Source organism: Panthera uncia, chromosome B4, assembly GCF_023721935.1.
Source record: "Panthera uncia isolate 11264 chromosome B4, Puncia_PCG_1.0, whole genome shotgun sequence".
Classification (NCBI taxonomy): Eukaryota; Metazoa; Chordata; class Mammalia; order Carnivora; family Felidae; genus Panthera; species Panthera uncia.
Window position 1 is genome coordinate 70,021,688 of NC_064809.1, and position 13,050 is coordinate 70,034,737.

At 36.4% G+C, this 13,050-nt stretch overlaps 1 protein-coding gene across 1 annotated transcript in view; it reads right to left on the minus strand.

The window, feature by feature from the left end:
• Positions 1–13,050, minus strand: part of NELL2 (neural EGFL like 2) — a 341,519-nt gene that overhangs the window by 196,256 nt on the left and 132,213 nt on the right. The window contains exons 11-12 of the mRNA XM_049625335.1: positions 8,562–8,653; positions 4,494–4,596 (exon numbers count right to left, since the gene is read on the minus strand). Coding sequence (XP_049481292.1) covers positions 4,494–4,596; positions 8,562–8,653 — 195 coding nt within the window. The remainder of the gene's footprint in view (positions 1–4,493; positions 4,597–8,561; positions 8,654–13,050) is intronic.

The window sequence follows — 13,050 nt, forward strand, 5'->3', positions numbered from 1 at the left end:
GCCAGGAAACGCATTTGTTTATTCTATATATTTGAAATCAGAAATTAAAGCAATCTTTATTATAAATGGTGCTTAATGTTTCAAGAAGAACCAACTTGTCCAATTTTAGTTCCAGCATTATTTAAGCTAGTAGTTCTCAATCATGGCTGTGTAAAAAAAAAAAAAAAAATTAACAGGAGAGGTGTTTTTTGTTATTGTTTTGTTTTGTTTTAATGGTGATACCATGGTTCCATTTCCGATCAATTATATTAGAATCTCAGGGGAGGAGGTGTTGGTCACAGTATATTTCATCACTGTATTTTGAGCGTGTTGTGTAAACACATTAATTTTTAAAACTATAAACAATTTAAATATAACACAATTTTTGTAGCTACCATTTCCATTTCTTAACTTGTTTTTTTGCAATATATCAGGGCTCTGTTAAAAATAAATGGATGTGATCAAGGCTTCTTTTGATATCTGAAAGGCCTTATCTCAGCTACTCACTCAAATCTTGTCCTAGCCAACCTTGTCTAACTTCTAGACCTCTTGAGAGGCTGTTTACCTCTCAAATCTCTAAGTAGCTCCTGGATACTTTCAGGGGATTAAAGATGGCCACAAATTTTTAACACTCTTATCATGATGGGGTCTATTACCCCCACCCCTCTTGATTCTGGGCTGGCTTATAACTCTTTCGACCAGAGGAATATGGTAGAAGTGATGCTGTGTCAGTTCCAGACCTAGTCTTTAAGAGCTCCAAACCACCATTTAAGAAGTCCTGAGATTACATGCAGAAGGAGAGGGTTTCAGATGTACCCAGTCTTCCTGTCATCCCTACTGAGATGCTTAGCGTATAGTGAGTATAGTGAGGCCATCTTGAACCTTCTAGCCCAGCCTAGCTGAGTGACCCGAGTTAACACCATGTGGCAAAAGAATCACCTGCCTGGGGCGCCTGGGTGGCTCCGTCGGTTAAGCGGCCGACTTTGGCTCAGGTCACGATCTCACGGTCCGTGAGTTCGAGCCCCGCGTCGGGCTCTGTGCTGACAGCTCAGAGCCTGGAGCCTGTTTCAGATTCCGTGTCTCCCTCTCACTGACCCTCCCCTGTTCATGCTCTGTCTCTCTCTGTCTCAAAAATCAATAAAACGTTAAAAAAATTAAAAAAAAAAAAAAGAATCACCTGCCTAAATGCCTGACACACAATATTGCAGAATATAATATAATAGCTGTTGTTTTAAACCACTGAGCTTTGGGGCAATTTAGCATGCAGGAATAGCTAGCAACTCCAAATGTAGTCTCACTGACCAGTAATATCAGTATCATCTGGGAGCTTATTAGACACACTGGTGTTTTTGGCTCCGAGCCAGACCCACTGAAGTAGTATCTACATTTTAATAAGATCCCCATGTCATCTGATGCACACTGAAACTTGAGAAGCACTGGTTTAGTCTACCTTTGGTTGCCAAAGAAACTCTAGTCAGGCTGCAGGGTGCGTCCAGCTCCCAAATCAAATGAGTGGAATGTGCATTTTTTTTTTTTTTTAATGTTTGAGAGAGAGAGACAGACAGAGAGCGAGCAGGAGGGGGACAGAGAGGGAGAGAGGGAGACACAGAATCTGAAGCAGGCTGTCAGCACAGAGCCTGACATGGGGCTCAAACTCACGAACTGTGAGATCATGACCTGAGCTTAAGTCGGTTGCTTAACCAACTGAGCCACACAGGAGCCCCATGTGCATTCTTGATTCATATCAAGTTCCACACATGCTCTGTTCAAGATGCTGGCTCAGGCAATGTGAAGATGAAAACTGAAATGGCCTATCTACTTGATATAATCTTTTTTAGTAGTGTTCCTTAGCTGCTGAGAGCTGTTTTGAAAACTTGAAAGTGGATCAATACTTGGTAGACGAAGTCTTAAACCACTTTGAAATGCCCAAATAGCCTTTCACAGAACTGAGACTTTAAAACTCTTAATTGAATGAATGGATGAAAGAGCTAAAAGGAAAACAAAACAAAACAAAACTGCACCACTCTGTTAAAGACGGGGGCCTGGGTGGCTCAGTGGGTTGAGTGTCCAACTCTTGGTTTCAGCTCAGGTCATGATTTCAAGGTTCATGAGATTGAGCCCCACATCGTGTTCTGTGCTGACAGTATGGGGCCTACTTGGGGTTCTCTCTCTCCCTCTCTCTCTCTCTCTCTGCCCATCTCCCACTTGCTCTTTGTCTCTCTCTCAAAATAAATAAAAATAAAATTTAAAAAATGGGACAGGGATATTATGTCTGCTTTTAAAAGACAAGGTATAAAAGAAATATAATGGTACATGTTTTATAGTTTCTTTTTCTTTTTCTCCTCCCCATTTAAACTTTCCTTTGCATCATCATAAAAGCCATTATTCAAAAAGAGCTAATAGCTCATACAGGGCAGTACCCTATACAGTACCAACTATATCAATTATGAGCATCTACAATATCCCAGGTGTCATACTAGGTGTTAAGGATATAGAGGTGAATATTAAGAGCTAGCCCTGTTCTCATGGTGCATAGTCTAATAAAGGAGAGAGATTCACAAATGATAATTTCAATAAAATACAGACAGACCCGACTTAGGATGGTTTGGCTTATAAGTTTTCAACTTTATAATGAGCAAAAGTGATATACATCCAGTAGAAACTGTACTTTGAATTTTGAATTTTGATCTTTTCCTGGGCTAATGATAAATGGTACAATCCTCACTCATGAGGCTGGTAGGGCCAGTGAATGACAGCTGCAAGTCAGTCATGTAATCACAAGGGTAAACCACTGATACAACCATCTTGTATCCATACAGATGTGTGTTTTCACTTCCATTACAGCTTTCAATAAGTTACATGAGATATTCAACAGTTTATTATAAAACAGGTTTGGTATTAGAGGATTTTTCCCAGCTGTAAGCTAATGTACAGGCATACCTCAGAGATACTGTGGGTTCAGTTCCAGGCCACCTCAATATAGCAAAAATCTCAATAAAGCAAGTCAAGTAAATTCTTGGTTTCCTGGTGCATAGAAAAGTTATATTTACACTATATTGTAGTCTATTAATTATGCAATAGAATTATGTCTAAAAAATGTACGTATCTTAATTTTTAAATGCCCCATTGCTGAAAAATGCTAGCCATCTTCTGAGCTTTCAGCAAGTTGTAATCACTGATCACAGATCACCATAACAAATATAATAATGAAAAATTTGAGATATTGTGAGATCTACCAAAATGTGACACAAACATGAAGAGAGCAAATGCTGTTGGAAAAATAGAGCCAACAGACTCACTAGACATAGTGTAGCCACAAACTTCAATTTATAAAAACACAATATCTACAAAGTACAATAAAGTGAAGCATAATAAAATGAGGTATGCCTTTCAGTGTTTTGAGGACACTGACTATAGGCGAGGCTAACCTATGATATTCAATAGGTGAGATGTATTCAAATGCATTTTTGACAACAATATTTTCAACTTATGGGGTTACAGACACATAGCCACATCATAAATCAAGGAAGACATGTACAGAAAGACACATATAATCTTGCTACTGGTAAGGATCTTAAAGAACTGCACATCATCAATCTTTTAGTTTAATTTTTGAATCTACAATAAAATACCAAGTTTTAGAACTTAGCATAGAATATTAAGTTAGTGATGGGAAACTCACTGCCTCCTGAGGCAACCCACTGCATGTATGAATAGATCAAATTTTACTTTTTTCTTTATAGTTAACTGAAAATCTAAGCCCTTTCTACTTATTGGTCCTAGGCTTATCACCACAGAGGCAACACAGAATGAGCAATGCATGTCTGATGGCCTCACACTTTTGAGGAGCATAGGTGTCCATGAGTGGGATGCCTGGGTGGCTCAGTTGGTTAAGCGTCTAACTCTTGATTTTGGCTCAGGTCATGATCTCACAGTTCGTGAGTTTGAGCCCTGTGTCGGACTCTGCACTGAACAGTCCAAAGCCCGCTTGGGATTCTGTCTCTCCCTTTCTCTCTGCCCCTCCCCTGCTTACACCTGTATACTCACTTTCTATCTCAAAATAAACACCTTTAAAAAATTATGCAAAGTCAATTACAAAAATAAACAAAAGAGAAAGAGTAAACCAAAAAAAAAAAAAAAACAACAACCAACTGAAAAACAAAAAGAAAAAAGAGAAAGAAAGGAAAAAGAAGACTAATAAAATATCTCAGCCCTGTTGTGTCAATTTCTCCAGCAGCGTCACGCTGACTCAGAACCAGCACACAGAGAGTAATTCAAAGACCCAGAACCTGAGATAGGTATAAGACACATAGCAAAGATGTATGGAAACACCTTGATTTTAATTCAATAATCATAATAAATATTCTGTGACTACCTACTATCTACTAAATTGGGAAATAATACTGTTATTCTTTGGAAATAACTTGCTTATAAACATTTTTATTTCATGTCAGTTAAACTTGATTCCAACAATGACGCATGCTCATGGATCTTACTTTACAAAAATGTCTTACCTTTACAAACTTTGCAACAGCTATGAGACAAGGTAATCTGATGAGACTCTGGACAATCCAAAGCAGGACAGCCTGAACTTTCAACCAGCTTCATGGTTTGGTCCTATTAGACACAGAGAACAAATGCTTGAAACTTCTGGATTAGGACTTACTAAGAAGTTCCCAGGTCCAGCATCTTAGAGGACTCTGCTTACACAGGGGTAAAATTTTCCTCCTGACAACTTTGCACAGGCCATAGGCTCACTCACAAATTAACATTAAATCATAATTGGAAATCCTTTAAAATGGATAAGCAGCTCTTGGAATAGGAGCATACTACATTGCAGCCATATAAACAATTTGTCAAACATCTAGGGAATCCTGAAAAATTCTTTTAGTTTTACAACACATTTGCACATCCAGATGACAACTGTGGTACAAATACAGCTTAAATTAGATCAGAAGCTCACTGTGAAAAATGAATAAATCAATAAGTGAAAACTGAGCCCTTTCAATATCCTCTTTCAAAGTTTTCCAAACTGTTATGAAGAGATTCTCACAGGCGATTTTGGTATAGAGAAAAAGAAGGCAGAATTTGGTTGGCTTCTGTACTGTCAACCTCCTATCTCTTAAGAACAAAGAGATATAGTCATCAACTATAGCAGCATATAAGTAATAAAATAACTGTTGGAACTTGTAGGCTTCCATTTTAATACTGTTCAAAAGCTTAGTTAGATTTTTAGATGTCATTTCTATTAAGTATTACTCTTACAGAAGAAGTACTCATTTCAACATCTCCTCTTCCTGTAGTATCTATAAAAAAGAGATTATAATGATTTGAAAATGATCCTATTAAGAAAATGGCCAGACCATACAACCCTGTAATTCTACTTCTGGGTTTTTTTCCTCAAAAAAAAACAAAAACACTAATTCAAAAAGACATATGCACCCTGATGCTTACACAGCATTATTTACAATAGTCAAAATATGGAAGCAACATAAGTCTACATTGATAGATGAATGGATAAAGAAGATGTGAGACAGACAGACAATGGAATATTACTTAGCCATAAAAAAGAATGAAATCTTGCCATTCATGACAACATGGTCGGACCTAGAGAATATGGTGCTAAGTGAAACGTCAGACAGAAAAGACAAATACCATATGATTTCACTCACATGTGGAACCTAAAAACAAAATAAACAAAAACAGAAATAGACTAATACAGAAAACAAATTGGTTGTTGCTAGAACAGAGGGGGTCAGGGGATGGGCAAAATAGTTAAAGGAGATTAAGAGGTACAAATTTCTAGTTATAACATAAATAAGTCGCATGGGTGAAAAATACAGCATAAGGAATACAATCAATAATATTGTAAGAACATTGTATGGGGACAGATGATAACTACACTTATCGTGGTGAACATTTCATAGTGTATATAATTGTCAAATCACTATGTTACATACCTAAAACTAATATGATAGTACATGTCAACTACACTTACAAAGAAGAGAAAGTAGTAGGAGACATGTACACAGAGGTGTTAAATGCTAGTCTTCCTTTGGTTTGACAATAATGTCCACCTTGGGAATCTTATTTTCAGAACCATAATGTTTTCTGGGATTAACTATTAAAGTCATAGACGCCCAGGACATACTTTCAAGGCCACAAAACTGAAAATACAGGAACAATCAAGGACTAACCTTGACATCCCAGAAAACAAAAGCTTGAGAGAGCTGTCAATTATGTAAAGGTATAAATACAGAAACTACAGGGCCCAAAGGGAGAAGAAACAATGGAAGTTCTTAGTGTAAAGAGTTTAGTCAAGGACTACAGAAATTTATGATAATCTGGTACAGCTGTGCTGTACAATCAATAGCCACTAGCTACATGGAGCTCTTGAATACTGTAAACATAAAATACAAGATTTGAAGGATTAGTATGACAAAATAATGTGCAGTATTTCATTAATAATTTTGATTACATATTAAATGCTAATATTTTGGATATATGGGGTTAAATATAGAAACCCTAAATATAGAAACCCAGCACAGCTGTCTGTGCTGACAGCTCAGAGCCTGGAGCCTGCTTCAGATTCTGTGTCTCCCTCTCTCTCTGCCCCTCCCTTGCTCTCACTCTGTCTCTATCAAAAATGAATAAATGTTAAAAAAAATTTTTTTAAAGGTAACATTTGTCCATTCACTCAGTATTTACTTTCAGAGTATAGGCATTTCCAGAGTTGTTTACATACAGACTTCTCAATAACCCAATTTAAATGAAATCATTTTATAGCTATCTTAAAATCAAATTGGCAACAATTTCAGTAACTTTCTAAGCCATAATTATCAGTATTATAAAACACAGTGATCAGATGAAAAGAATACACACACACGCACGCACACACATGCGCGTGCGCGTGCGCGTGAGCACACACACACACACACACACACACACACATTGAGAAGTTTCAAATGCCTCAAGATTTTTAAATTTAGAGGTGATGTTTCAAAGTTAGAATTTACCAGTAGAAACCAGCTGAGAAACGTTTTCTACTTTCCTTGAAGTAACTTTTCTCCAATTCCCTTTTCTTTATTTGGAATTACTAGATCTCGCTCTAAGTCTTCCAATCCTTGTATTTATAGTGGGACCTACTTCACTCAAAACAGTGTTGGGTGTAGGGATGCTAACAGGGGAAAATCCATCTTAAAATACAGGGTTGGGGTGCCTGGGTGGCTCAGTCAGTTAAGTGTCTGACTCGACATCGGCTCATGTCATGATCTCACAGTTAGTGGGTTGAAGCCCAACGTTGGGCTCTGCACTGGCAGCATGGAGCATGTTTGGGATTCTCTCTCTCTCTCTCTCTCTCTCTCTCTCTCTGCCCCTTCTCTGTTCTCTCTCTCTCTCTTTTTCTCTCCCTCTCTCTCTCTCTCCCTCTCTCTCAAAATAAATAAATAAACTTAAAAAATTAAAAAAAAAAAGACATACAGGATCAGTACTTCATGTTAATGTCCATATACCTTAGCTCCCTTGTCTTTAAGATGGGGACCTATGCACTACAGGAAAGCCAGCTTAAAGCAAAAGAAGTGGCTAAAGTACATTATAATGGGAATGAAGAAATCAGACCTCTCATTCTGGAAATCAAATCTGTCACAGTCTTGCCTCTTTTATGTTTCCTCCTTGCTTATCTCAGAGGACTTCTAACCTAAGATGCATGAAGTATATAGCTGGCTTCTTTCAATTTATCTTGGCAAAATTCTTAGGATTTTCCTTTCCCTAACACTGAATAATCATATACATGCTCACAGTTTATCAGTGGTGCCAACAGCATCTTCATTTTCTAGATAATCTGTGCATACTAAATCACCCCCAAAAAACATGTACAGGAAGCATTTAAAGAAAAAAATTAAGGATCAAATGTAAAGGGAACCCTAAGGCAAATACTGTATATGCAGTTTCCTTCAGCTGGAATATCGCTTGAAATATAACCTTATGTCAAGAAATATAACATTATAAAAAAGCAAAAATGAAAAGTTTTATGAAACCCTATTTACTTTTTCAGATAGTAGGTCAAGCAGCAGTGATAAAAAGAATGACATTTGCTTCAGAAGCATACTTAAGACCATGGCAGTAAATTTATAAAGAATTCCCCTTCTAATCACTTAAAATATTCTTACCAAAGGGATTAAGAACAATATCAGTCTTATCTGCATCCAAAGCTAATTTTAATTAGGTAATTTTTATGATTTTCCACTCAACTAAGTGATATTTGCCACATGGGTCAAAAACCATGAGTGACAACAGGCTGAGTCTAACTTTATCTACATTTTCTTCACAGGAGGGAGTTTGAATTTGGAAAAATAAGACAACTTCATAAAACATTAATTGGACAAAACAGCATTTTTTGTTTACTGGGGAAATTATTTTACAGCCATTCATTTATATGTTTGCAAAAATAATGAGAATTTCTATTTGAATTATAATTATTATCTTAATTTTTTTCTTTGCCTTAGAGGTTTTCAAGATATTACAAGGGTGAGGTTCTACAGAAATATTCACTGAGTTTACATAATAAAGAGGAGTTTCCTTACCTTACATTCATAGAGAACACACACTCCAGAAGAGGAATAAACTGTATTTCTTTCTCCTTCAAAGTAGGTCCGTCCTTGAAACTGGCATATTGCTTTGGAATAAAAAATACATATATATTTATTTTTAATTTTTCTTTTGGAAAAATAGTTAGGAGGTGTTCATATCATATTTCACATGGTCTTAAGGCTTTTCAAAGTGGCTGAATGATCATAAACCTAAATTCAATCTAAACATAAGGCATATGTAGGATCCAGTTATTGTTATGTCCATTAAGTTCAGAGAGTAAAATAAGGAACAAAAATATAAGGACAATGACAAGTCAGAAGTAGACTCTGAAAACACGAGAGTTGACTCATGCCTGCTAGATGATGTTCCACTTAGGGGATATCAAGCAGGTGCTTGAAGCAGCTATAAATCATGGCAAAATACAAATATGAGAAAAGTGCATTTTTTATATACCATCACAGAATTCTAAAATAAAATTTTAAAGGCAGCTATTTTAACTTCTGCACATACATTAAGTTTTATATTTTATTGGTTAGCACTATTTAATTTGTAAATGTATGTAGGTTAGGGCACCCTACTTAGGATGCTGAAAAATCTTAATCTAGGTCTGCTTTGTTTCCATCACAGTTAGCTAAAATGTTACTAGAACTTCAGATTCAATAGGAAAAAATTTGTAATTAGTGAAAATACATAGAAATTACCAAATTTTTGAGACTTCCAAAATACTTTCAATTCATATAAACGTTTCGTCAACAGAAATTGCTTGTTTTGAAATGAAGGTTTCATACCAGTTATGTTAATTCATCACCTAGAGACAGCTACCCTGGAGCTAATGAAACCAAACTTTCAGAATCCCCCTCTGGCTTAAACCCCTTTATCAGACTCTGAACTAACTTTTGTTTTTGCAATTATATATTGTTTTTCTTTTCTTTTCTTTTTTCTTTTTTGATAGGGCACTCGATACTGTGGATGCTATGGAGCTCCATAAATTCTAGAAAAAGACCAGTGGAATGGATCATCTGATAAGAAAAGACTCCAGCAGTTTGTTGACCTTGTTTATTAAATCCAATTTTTAATTTTAACTATACAGACTTTACAAAACGGATGTGTACATTTTCTTTTAATTCCTTTGCGTGAATTTGAAGAAAGTCTCTCTTCATAATTCACATATCCCTATAACCTTTAAAAGTATCAAGTTATTTTAGCACTTTGCTTTAATAAATATGATTTTTGCATCATTATTGTAAAAGAGTACCAAGTTGCCTATAATAATTGGTAACAAAGAAATTAAATTTTATTAATATTAAATATATACATGGTTGTACAAATACTCATTTAAAATGTAAAGCAACCTACATCCTTAGTGAAAACTTAACCAATTATTTAGAAGCTGCACATTTAATGGAAAGCATTTGTGTTGTTAAAATGCTATCTTCAACTGATCCCCTTACTCAGCTTTTATTAACAAATTTCACTACATAATATATACCACCAGTGAATTGACTTTGAATTTTTGGAGCATGCTAGAAAAGAATATAACTTACTTGCATAAATTATGTGACTGAAAGGCTGGCTAAAGCTTACACACTTATGAAAATTCAAAAGGAAACTAGAGAGGTGTCAGTTGTATACTATCTGTCATATTATGAATTAAAATAGCATGTGCATTTACTTACAGAACCTAATTGACTGTAAGATATATCTGTTCAACATACAATTTTTAACTGTGCTTTTTTTCTTATGAGATCCAGTAGCCTCAAAACACCAAGTTCTGACCTAGTGTGTGCAATGATACTTAATAAGTACCACATTTTGTAAGATCACGAGAAAAAAATAAAACCTCCTTACTTCTATTAAGTACTTGCCATTTGAAGGTTTCTAAGCCTATTTTATTATATGACTTGATAACTGCAGCCTATTCAAGTCCAAGGGTATGTTGGGGAAAAAAAATGATATTCCAAGTCTTAGAACAGAAGGGAAAGGAAACTGTAAAAAAAACAAGGTTTAGTTCTCCGTATACAAAGTCTTATGATAATTTAATATTCATGTAGAGCAAATGCAGCTTCTGTTGTTAACTCTTAATTCAAAAGACTCAAATAGGCACCTTGTGGGACAATAGGGCACCAAATGGAGCCTGGCAAAGGGAGAAAGCCCAATAATGAATGAGATCACAATTGCTTCGTTTCCTTTCAAGCAACAAGCACAAACAGGGTGAACTTGGCTTAGGGAGAACCCAAAGTGAGTGATTTTTGCCTTCTTTACTGATCAGTTGCTGTGGTCTTACCTAGTAAGGCCATCACGGTATATATATATTTCCCCGGAAATATATATTCTTTAGCGGAAAAATGTTAAGAAACTTAGAAATTTTATAATCTTTCCTAAAACTACTTCAAGGAATCCTGGAAAAGCCATGAGGAAGTCTCTGGGACTTAGGAATAAGTTCAAGGAGTAAAAGTCATATTAATTTATTAATACATTTAACAGATATGTACTGAGCTCTTAGTGTATGCCAGGCAGTCTGCTAGGTAACTAAAACTCAGAGAGGAATGAGACATGATGCATGCCCTTACTATTCAGTAGGGCAGACAGACTCATCCACAGCTAACTATAATAAAAGACAAATTGAAGTCCTATAATTGAGAAAGTCACAAGTTATATGTAAACACAGGAGACTGAGTGGTGAACTTCTGCAAGAGGACAAAAGGAAACAAATGGGCTGGTGAAGGACTCAAGACTGGCAATAGCGGGAAGTTATCACCACGATAGGGCTAAGTAACAAGGGCAGGGACTGGGTTTTACTGGAGCCTAGTCTGGGTCAGCATTATGGGGGAGAGATGCCTAGAGGGAACCATAATCAAGAGAGACACAGCTATTGCCAGAAATGCTGCCTCGTGCAGGGAAGGAACAGGGAAGAAATGTGGCCAACTCTCTCTCCTCCTGCCCTCTAATTTCCTGCCAGTGCATCCCATTGGCAAAGCCTATCCAAAGCCTATTGGCAAGGATACCAAGGCAATGCAGCAGGCTCCTGGGGCACAGAGTAGGGCAGGGAAGGAGAGGGAATGGAAGTGGGATAATGAGGCACCCGGGAATGACCAGCAACCAGCACACGTGGCTATCATATTAATTCACTTCCAACCATGAAGAGGTCTCATTTACAAGGGTAGCTTGCTTAGAAAAGCATGAGAGAGTGGAACAGAGAGCAAATAAATTTGAAGAGAAAAATAGAGACATTAAAAAAAAAAATGCAGATCCACTTTAAGGAAAAATGAGGTAGCTTCTCAAAATGAGGTTCACAGGCAAGAAGGCAAGATGAAGGAACTAAGTAAGCTCTGGAGAAATCAAGTGTCAAAAGAGAGGTGGGAAAGCAGATGAGGGCTATGCCTGGATTTTGACCAAGGCCAGCCCCTGCAAGCATTAGAGACAGAGCTTTGGAGATCATAATCACTGTGGCTACCACAATACTGTAAAAAAAAAAAAAAGAAAAAAAAAAAGAAAAGAAAAGAAAAGAAAAGAAAAGAAAAGAAAAAAGAAAACATCTCTAGAATTCCTAACTGAACTGTATCTGGCTGCTTACTCTTCCCCAATAGAGCATGAAGTAATAGAAACCACTTCCATAAAACAACAAAGGAATGATCATTTTGCTGCATTGATTTCTTTAATTCAATTGCATTCACGTGTTCAAATCAGAGACTTCATTCTTTCCTGGCTTTGGGGTGTGTGTGTGTGTGTATACACATATAGCATTAAGGTTCTTGTGACATAACCCTGGATTCTTACGTTCTGAATTATTTACCAGGCTTCAAGTAGAATTTTATCAATAAGGCTACATTTTTCAAATATCTATGCTGAGTGCTTTATTGTGTATATTACATGCATATTTTTAAGATCAGAAGTTTGGAGGAAGATGGATATTCATTCATTCATATAGGCCTATCACCTTGCAGACTAAGAAGCTAGGCCCCCATGAAAACACTGCAACTACTCTTAAGTTATTAATATTAACCAATTTCAAATGCATATTTCCTGTGACCCTCGTATATGCTGCTGTTTGCATAACTCCAAGGGGACAGCATTCATATCATGGCTTATGTGAATTATGTCACCCAGAATTATCCCACGCACTGCCTATTCAGCCATAGGTGGGGACATTAATTAGAACTTGGGGAAAGTCAAGAGAATGATATAACAAATGGTACACATGTTTTACCAAGGCTATATTAAACATTACTAGTTACATAATTACTAGCACTGTACTTATGAGAGAATCTGCAAAAGCAATTAAAGTGAATTATTTTCACTTCATTTTCCCCCCATTTTAACAATTAAAAAGAAACGGGAAGACAAGAACTAGTACAGATGCAAATTTGAAAGTCATTAGTTGCAAAAAGTGAACACAAGTTTTATAGCACAGATTGAGAAATGGATAAGTGAAAGAAGCCAATAAAACTCTAAAAGTCCTAAGTCACACATTAAAATCCCGAT